This window comes from Oryctolagus cuniculus, chromosome 13 (assembly GCF_051225735.1).
Source record: "Oryctolagus cuniculus isolate XC-2025 breed Fujian yellow rabbit chromosome 13, ASM5122573v1, whole genome shotgun sequence".
In the NCBI taxonomy this organism is placed as follows: Eukaryota; Metazoa; Chordata; class Mammalia; order Lagomorpha; family Leporidae; genus Oryctolagus; species Oryctolagus cuniculus.
In genome coordinates, this window is record NC_142879.1 from 20,671,280 (window position 1) to 20,680,242 (window position 8,963).

An 8,963-nucleotide genomic window follows, 5' to 3' on the forward strand; every position below is an offset into this window, starting at 1 on the left:
ACGGCACCTCACCGGCACGGCTGGCATCGTTTCGGGAGAGCGTTCCTCTCCCTGGGTTCGGATGGCGAGCTGGAGGCTTCGCTGTCTAGGGTGCACCTGGCCGTGCCACTACTGCCTGTCATCACCCTGAGCAAGCTGAACTCCCCTGGGCCTGGCTTCTCCCCTGCACAGAACAGGTCAGAACTGGCCCTGACCTCACTAGGGTGAGGACTGAAGGCAACGGGCCACGCAGAGTGTGGGAAAGCAACGGCTGGCTGAGTAAATGCCAGCAGGCTCGTGGGGCCGTGCGGGGCCCGTGCGGGGCCGGGGGAGGGGAGGCAGGGGGCGGTGCTCACTTGCGCAGCATGATCTCCGAGGCGCCCTTGCTGTACATTCGGAAGCCGCCGGCGGGCTTCCGGACGACCGTGCTCATGGACTTGCGCACCGAGTTGAAGGTGTACACCTTGTAGAGCTGCTCCTCGGGCACCTCGTTGCGCACCGCCTGGTAGTCCTGCTTCAGATCTGCGACAAAGCCCAGCAGAGCACACTCGGTCTTGTTGCCCACCTGCCGCGGCAGGCCTCCCTCCTTCTCCGGAGGCTGAGGGAGAGAGAACACACAGGGCACCGTTGAAGACGCCGCCGGCCGGGGCTGGAGCACCAGGCAGGGGAAGACCTCCCCTGCAAATCTTGCCCGATCACACCCGGAGTGTGGGGGCGAGGAGTGTGGGGGCAGCGGTGGTGACGGGGGTGGGGGGGTCTTTGTGGAGAGCACGCAGCACGGTGGTCAGGAGTGAGCCTGATTCCAGGGCCATCCGGGATTTCCCAGCTGGCTCTAGCTCGTGTCTCGCCCTGTGTGGCTCTTATTCCCACACCCGCCCTTTGTTCTGAAGTGCGGATTTTTTTTTTAAACAGGCAGAGTGGACAGTGAGAGAGAGAGACAGAGAGAAAGGTCTTCCTTTGCCGTTGGTTCACCCTCCAATGGCCGCCGCGGCCGGCGCGCTGCGGCCGGCGCACCGCGCTGATCCAAAGGCAGGAGCCAGGTGCTTCCCCTGGTCTCCCATGTGGTGCAGGGCCCAAGCACTTGGGCCATCCTCCATTGCACTCCCAGGCCACAGCAGAGAGCTGGCCTGGAAGAGGGGCAACCGGGACAGAATCCGGCACCCTGACCAGGACTAGAACCCGGGGTGCCGGTGCCGCTAGGTGGAGGATTAGCCTAGTGAGCCGCAGTGCTGGCCTGAAGTGTGGAATTTACTGGTGGGCCCGATCCTGCCGCCAGCGTGAGTCCCTCCCGAGAGACACTGCCTACACGTGGCCGCTGGGCCCCAGGTTCTGACGGCTCCTCTGTGCTCCAGCTACCGTCCCCATGTGGCCCCAGGGAGTCCCCTCCCCGCCCCCTGCCCGCCCCCCACCCCGAGTGTGCACGGGGAGGAAGGACTTAACCAGGATCTTGGATGTGTAAGTGCTGTTGATGGCAATGCCGTTGACGATGAGGTCCAGGACCTTGGGCAGGAAGACGTCGGGGCTGGGCACCTGGTGGTAGTGGGTGCCCCCGACATAGGCCTGCACCACGGTCATGCGGTTCATGGTCAGCGTGCCGGTCTTGTCGGAGCAGATGGCCGTGGCGTTGCCCATCGTCTCACAGGCGTCCAGGTGCCGCACCAGGATGTTGTCTTTCATCATTTTCTGCAAAGGGGAAGAGACAGAAGGTGGCTGACCGGACTCTCCCAGATACAGACCCAGGGGCGCTGCCCAGCCAGGTTCCCGCCCGGAAACCTGGTGACTCTCTTAGGATCCTGCTGGGTTATTTACACGCTGATGCAACCAACTGAGATACCCACCACGGCGGAGGCCGGGAAGTCCGTGCGAGCCGGGTCCTCCCACCAGGAGCTCACGACACCCTCCCCTTGTGTCCGGTCGACCCTGCCGCACCTTTACAGAGTAGGCCAGGGAGATGGTGACGGCCAGCGGCAGCCCCTCGGGCACGGCCACCACCAGCACGGTGACGCCGATGATGAAGAACTTGACGAAGTACTGGATATAGACGGGGGTGCACTCGGCGAGCCACGGTCTGCCCTGGATCATGAAGTTGTCGATCACGAAGTACAGGATCAGGATGACGACAGTCACGGCGGACATGATGAGACCTGTGCGGGGAGACGGGTCACGGGAGGCTCCAGGGGCGCCAGCGCCAGCCGCGGCCTCGGCTGCCACTTCAAGGACATCACAGCGGGAGGGGGAGGCCCCCGCTCTAAAAGACACAGGCTCCTGTCTCAGCGCTGCTGGCTTCTGTTCCCTGGCCACGCTCCTCGCTCAAATACGGGGCTTGGTCTGCCTCCTGGAGCAGCCTTCCACAGGACCCACTCCACCCGACCTGAGACCGCCACACTTCCCCTAACGACGTGCTACCATGTCTGTCCACGGCCTGGCAGCTCAGCGACTCCGACTTCTCCCCCACCCGCCTGTGAGTGCCGGGGTGCTAGCCCATTCCCGGTGCAAACGAAGCCCTCAGGACGGTGCCTTTGACCAAGCAAACGTTCGTACAGCGCCCACCCGTGGCCAGGCCCGGCCCTCCCTGCAGCTCTGGGATGCAGGTGACTGTTAGCCCCTTTTTAAAGAAAGTAAGGCCGGATGGTCTGCCGTACTGACGCTGGTGAGCGACGGTTTCCCGGGATGTAGGCGGCCCCAAGCCCACAGGGACGGTTGGTCACCTCACACCCGGAGGTCCCTGCAAGAACTCCCTGAGGGTCAGCCAGCAGCTGGCCGCTCTGAGTGCCGGAGGGGCCACCATCAGGGCCCACCTGTGCCCGGCGGGGGCAAAGATCTGGGGAACGCTCTGCTGTAAACCGTGCTGGGTCTGGGCTCTACTGTCCTGAGCCCTGACGGACTCCGGGGCCTCAGAGCGGGGCTCGCGTGAGCAGGTCGACTCCAGCACATTCCTGGTACCCTGCTGGGTTAGGGAGGGTGCGGAGTTTCAGGGGGTGCTTGCTCTGCAGGGGGTGGGAGGCACCGCAGCTGCCCACTCTAATCCTGGCCACGATTGAGTTTGCCCCTGGAGAAGAATAAGCCTATGCCGGGCTCAGTGACGTCCTGCCGTTCGTCTCATCCACGGCAGTCAGAACCACAGCGCCAGGACAAAAGGAGGGTTCTGCACAACAGAACCTCCCATGATGCTTAGCACGCTTTCTCTTTGCGCTGCTGGCCACGTGCGACCACTGGCCAAGTGAAACGTGGCCTACTGTGACCGAGGGACTGAGCTTTTGCCTTTTTCATTTTAATCCATCCCAGTGGACATAGCCACAGGTGGCTGGTGGCTGCCGCGGCCTATGCCACGGGTCCAGTGGGACACGGCTCCCCAGACTCATGCAGAAGCTTAAACCCTGAAGCCTCACGTTAGCAGTGAACGGGTCACCGATGATGGGGGCCCAGCAGGTGTTTGGGTCACTGGGGCCGCCCGGGAGGGAGTTCTCAGGGGCAGGGTTGGTTATCTCAGCCCAGTCGGCCCAGCTTCTCGACTCACGTGACTGCACCTGCACACCCACTCTGCCCTGGCCCGCCTCCCCCTGACCTTGAGCTGTGACCCTCCAAACTGAGATCCGCCACCTCCGGCCCCACACGCTGCTCTCGGTGAGTCACACAAAGCTGACCCGGTGCGCCTGGTGAGCAGGCAGCACGGGGGAGGCCAGGTGGAGGCAGACCCGCCGCACCGGCGCCTCAGCGAGAGCCCCATGCGAACAGCACACACAGAGGTGTGCCCGATGGGAGGGCGGGCTCAGATAATGAACTCCTTCTGCTCCCTCCCCCCATTGGCCCTGCCCCCCACTGCTGAAAGAAGGTGGGGGGACAGAGGCAGAGAGCACACACAGGGCTGGTGTGGGGGAAGCCACCTGCTCACCCTGCACTCACAAGTGCATTAGGCGACCTCCGGACAGGGCCCCTCCGACCCTGCCCTCTTCCTCTAGCGTGTCCGCTGCCCCGGGCTCTGCCACGTGCCGCGGCTGCTGCTCGAGGGAACAGCCGAACTTCGGCCCACGGCAGCCTCTCCTCGCCTTCGGGACGTGGAAGCCAACAAAGGGCAGGAGAGCAGGCATCTGTCTGTCTTCCCACGCTGGCCTCACACACGGGGAGACGCCGCTCTCTCAGAAAGCCCAGGGGGTGTCCGAGGCGCGGCAGAGACAGGGCCCCAGCCAGCCAGACCCCACCCGGCTCACCGGCTTTGCCGATCTGGACAGCCGGGCACGTCAGCTTGCCCTGCAGCACCGACTTCTCCTTCTTGTGCACCTTGCTGGCCTTCTTGTCTTTGTCCTCGTTGTCGGCCCCCTCCTGGCTGTTGAGTGGCTGGATCTCCAGGGCCACGCCATCCTGGGTCTTTGCTAGGGCGCACAAACAGGACACGTGAGCGGGCAGGGGAGCAGCATGGAGCAAGGGGCAGGCAGGCAGGAAGGGAACAGCCCCCAGTGTCCTGACATCTGCTCTGACCACGCCCGGCCTGTGCTGGACACGGAACCTGCCGTCAACCCCCTATTAGGGCCCGGGGGTGAGCGTCTAAGCACTGGAGCGGGGGTGCTTGAGGGTCCTGGATTTCCTTTCTGGAAGCAGCTTCCTGGCAGCCCCTCGGAGCCCCAGGCCAGGTTGAGTCCAGCAAGGCCATGCATCGCGGCCCTGAGTGCCGATGCCAGTAGCCATCCTGCCTGGAACCCAGGGCTTAACATCTCAGACCCTGGATTATCTTCCAGCTCCTTGTATGAGCAGATGGAGGGGAGAAGGAGGACCCCTCCCTGCCCTGCCTGACCAAGGCCCCCCCGGGGGGTCCGTGTTTTGGGGGAGAGGGAAGTCGCTGGTGTGAGGGGTGTCCCTGGAGTAAGAGAAAGCCGGGACTAAGACGGACGTGGAAATAAACGCACTTTGCTTTTAAAAGAAGAGTAAAGGAAAACCAGCAATGACGGACGGCCGTGTCTGGCCCTGGTTCTCCAATGCAATGCTTTTTATTTCTAAAGACGACGGTGACGTGGGGCACAGAGGAAAGCAACCCCGCCCCTGGCGCTGTGGTCCCTGCGTGGCTCAGCCCACACTGAGGCCAACCTGCCCGACACGTTGTCACGCCCACACACACCACGGAGAAACGGTGCAAACACGGCGACCGCAATAGAGACACACAGCGGACCAGGAGGAAGACAGCCTGGAGAGAATGCAGAGCGAGGTGGGGGGAGGCTGTAGCCCAGCGCCCCTCGGAGACCAGCAGAGAAGACCCCGGTGAGGAAGCCGGCAAGAGGAGGGTGCAGGGACTGCCCACCCTGACTCCCTCCACCGGGAGGACCCTGGAAGTCTCCCAACTCCAAAAGGATGGCCCTTGGTGTTTTAAAAAAAAATCCAGCTGAGGGCAATGAAGCAGAGTTAGGCACCCCGGAAAGAGCAGATCCTCCCGGTGCCGGGTGAGACCTCGACGTAAGGCTCCAGGAGCCAACAGCAGAGGGCGCTCTTGCCCCATCTTAGATTGAGCCTGGGCACCTCCCCACCCCATCTCTGCACCTTCCTCTGGGTGAGGCGTCCGGGCCACAGCAGCAGGTAACAGGTGTATGAAGAGGGGAAGGGAGAAGGCGGATGGCCTGAGAGGTCTGGTTTGAGCGTGGACAGGTAGAAATGGCAGGTGAGTGTGTGAAGAGGTTACCTTTGTTGTGATTTTCAGGGACTCCTTGTTTTTTACCTGTTTGAACAAGAAAGAACAAAGTGGGGTGGAGACCCAAAGTGGCCAGGAAGAGATCCGCTGTCCAGCCTGCTGGCCTTGCTCCGAGCCCAGAAAGGCGCCAGCCACGGGGCTGGGGGGAGGTCGGGTCACAGCCGGGCCTTCGTTTGATCCCCATGGACGCGGCGGCTGTCCCAGAGCCTGGGGACACTGACCAGCAAGGTCACAGCCCAGCCACCTGCTCTGGGAGTGTGCCCGGGCTGAGTCGCACCGCCTGGGAAAACGGGGGCGGCAGGGTGTTGGGGAGAGGGGTGTGAGCGAGCGGTCTGTGCGGATGGTGGCAGCCCGGGGGGTGGGGGTGGGGGTGCAGGAAGCTTCCTCCTTATCCGTGTGGTGGGTGCAGGAAGACATAGTCTCTCCCGAAAGCAGTGGGCTGCCCTGAGCGGCTCCGGCCAGGGGGCAGAAGTCCCCTCTGCCCGAGAGAACTCTTCCCCTCCTGTGATTCCTTCCAAGACCGCTCTCCCACTGACAGCCACTAGAACGCCCGGCCCCGCCCCGAGGGAGACAGCGCGGGCAGGAGGACGACGCGGGGGAGTGCTGGGCCCACAGCGCCTGGCCGGCTCACCTGGGCAGGCTCAGGAACCCGTCCCTTCCAGACCCAGCAAAGGCGCCGGGCTCGAGGCCCGACTGCAGCCTGCCCTGGGCGCCCAGCGCCAGGAGCTGGCATCCATCAGAGCGGGGCTCTTCCTGCCAGGCGTCCGTCGAGATGAGCCCCCTCACTCTGAGCCCCCCTCCCCCCGGATGCCCCTTACCTTTCTTCTTCTTCTCCTCGTCATCCTCACTGGCCCCCAGCAGAGTGAAGATGATCCCGGCCTGCGAGTTGACACCCACAGCGGTCACCACCATCCGGCCAGAGCCTTCCATGACGTGGGTCCCTACACGGGAAGGGAGTTGGGCTTCCGGATCCAGCCACGACGTGGCACGAGACACCAACGCCCCCCACGTTAGTAACGCCCACGAGACACTCGGCAGTGTCCAGGGCAGCCCTGACTGAAGGAACAGAGCACGCGCAGGAGGCGGACGGAGGCGACCCTGAGGGCGGGGCACGGGACAGAGCCCGAGGAGGGGGCAGGGTCTGGATCCCGGGCCGAGGCAGGGGCCCTACCTGAGAGCAGCATGGGGTCTTTGTCCAGGGACTTCGGGACATGGTAGGACTGCCCTGTGAGAGAGCTCTCGTCAATCTGCAGGTCATTCCCCTGGATCAAGACTCCGTCGGCCGGCAGCAGGTCACCTGGCACGCACAGGGGAGCAGTGACGGAGCCGGAGGCGAGGGCGGGGGCCACCCTCAGCGCCTCCACGCCGGCTCAGCCCTCCGATCACCAGGGAGCACCCGGGGAGCCCCTCAGAGCCAGCTTCAGCTCTGTGCAGAGCAGGACAAGACCCCCTGCCTGCAGTCGGCGACCCCAGCTCCCGTCGCTCTCCCTATACCTTCCCAGGCCTGAATCTCACAGAGCCGCTCACAACCCACGACACAGTGTGGGCCTGCCAGCTACCCACAGAGAATCCGTTCCCAGGGAAGCGAGCACGTGTGTGTGTGTGTGTGTGTGTGTATGGGGGGGGTCTCACCTTTCAGCCACTCCCAAGCCCCCTTGGGCGCAAGCGGGCTCTTACCGTACTTGATCTGGGCGATGTCGCCCACCACGATGTCAGCCACCGGCAGCTGGATGAGCTGGCCGTTGCGGATCACGGAGAACTTCTGCTCCTGCTCGATGCGGCTCTGGAGGCCCCGGAACTGCTTCTCCTTGCTCCAGTCGTTGAAGGCGGTCACCAGCACCATGATGATCACCGAGAACAGGATGGCTGCCCCCTCGATCCAGCCGGCTTCCGCCTCCCCTTCATCCTCCGAGCTTTGTGCAATCTGACCACACACTGCGCCGGGGGAGGGAGACAGAGGGTCACCAAGGGGCTGGGGGGGGGGACTGTGGCACCATCCCCCCACGATGGCATGGCAGGGAGGGGGAGGAAGAAAGCAGAACCCTTAGGCTATCACAGGGCAGTGGGATCGTGGGGTGTCTCATCACCAGGGTAACAATGTTTATCCGGGAGAAGCACAGGACCGAACGGCAAAAAAAAAAAAATCCCATGCAAATTACAGGCAAGTCACATAGACAGACCTGGTGACTCCCAACACGGTGGGGGCCCCAGGGCTGCTGCCCGGCGTGCCAGCCAGCTGCCGGGGGCCCTCGGAGAGGCAGGGCTGAGAAGCTGGTGGGTGGGGGGACCCTGGACATTCTGGGGGAGGGGGAAAGACCTCCGAGCGGGAGGATGGGTTGGAGAAAGAGCTTCCTGTCTCTGGGCAGCGGGGGTTAAGCTTTAAGCTGCAGCCCCTTGACCACCAACCCCGGGGGGCTCCCTGGTGGTGGGGACGAGAACCCCGGGACCCGGCCAGGCCACGGGTGGCACTCACGCTCATTTTCTCCGCCGGGCGGGCGATAGAAGGACAGGACCAGGGAGATGATGACCGCCATCTCCAGGATGATGAGGGTGACGCCTTGGGCTTCCCACATCAACTCTAAGAAGGTCTTGGGCTTTTGTGGGGGGATCAGGTTCTGCCCAAACATCTGCCTGCGTTTCTCCAGGTCGGCAGGGTTCCCAGAGAGACCTGCAGAGGAGGAAGGGGAGGGTGGGCTGTGGTGGAATGAGAAGGCCATGCCAAGGTGGCCACTGGCAAGCGAGCATCAGTTACTCAGGAATGGCTTTGAAACCCACCTGGCAGCGGAGCCTGCCTGGCAACAGATTGTGATTGGATGGCTTTGGAAACTGCCTGCCAACAGGCTGTGATTGGATGGATTTGAAACTGCCCGGCAACAGGCTGTGATTGGTTGGGGCATAGACCGCCCCTTGACCAGATTGGCTGGTCTTGGCTATATAAGATGTTGTAGTAACTGAAATAAACGAGTGGGCTGCTCGCCTGAGGCCTGCTTTCACCCAACTCCCGGAGTCTGTGTGGTGACTCCATGCCTCTTGCCCCCACCACGCTGCTCCTCTCAGAAACAAATCCACTGCAACATTGTTGAGAAATCAACCGCAACAGGGGGCGACCCAGGAGGGGGCAGCTAAAGAACTCTTTTTGACAAAGCGCCTCTTGCTTCCTGGTCTTCCCACCCGGGAGGCCCAGTGAGTGTGGCCAACTTTCCCAATCTGCCCAGGACCGCAGGGTCTAGAACCTTCCAGCTCAGGACGGGCGGAGTGGGGCTGGCTGGCCGCAGGCGCCACTCACACCTCCCGTATCTCAGAGAGGCCA

The 8,963-nt window shown here is 63.2% G+C and overlaps 1 protein-coding gene across 1 annotated transcript in view; it reads right to left on the bottom strand.

Annotated features, from left to right (window-relative positions):
- Nucleotides 1–8,603, bottom strand: part of LOC100356734 (plasma membrane calcium-transporting ATPase 4) — a 25,038-nt gene extending 16,435 nt beyond the window's left edge. The window contains exons 1-9 of the mRNA XM_008268523.5: nt 8,127–8,603; nt 7,331–7,588; nt 6,825–6,950; nt 6,472–6,594; nt 5,645–5,680; nt 4,188–4,349; nt 1,909–2,123; nt 1,420–1,662; nt 336–577 (exon numbers count right to left, since the gene is read on the bottom strand). Of these exons, the coding sequence (XP_008266745.4) occupies nt 336–577; nt 1,420–1,662; nt 1,909–2,123; nt 4,188–4,349; nt 5,645–5,680; nt 6,472–6,594; nt 6,825–6,950; nt 7,331–7,588; nt 8,127–8,370 (1,649 nt within the window). The 5' untranslated portion in view covers nt 8,371–8,603. The remainder of the gene's footprint in view (nt 1–335; nt 578–1,419; nt 1,663–1,908; nt 2,124–4,187; nt 4,350–5,644; nt 5,681–6,471; nt 6,595–6,824; nt 6,951–7,330; nt 7,589–8,126) is intronic.
- Between the last annotated feature and the right edge of the window lie 360 nt (nt 8,604–8,963).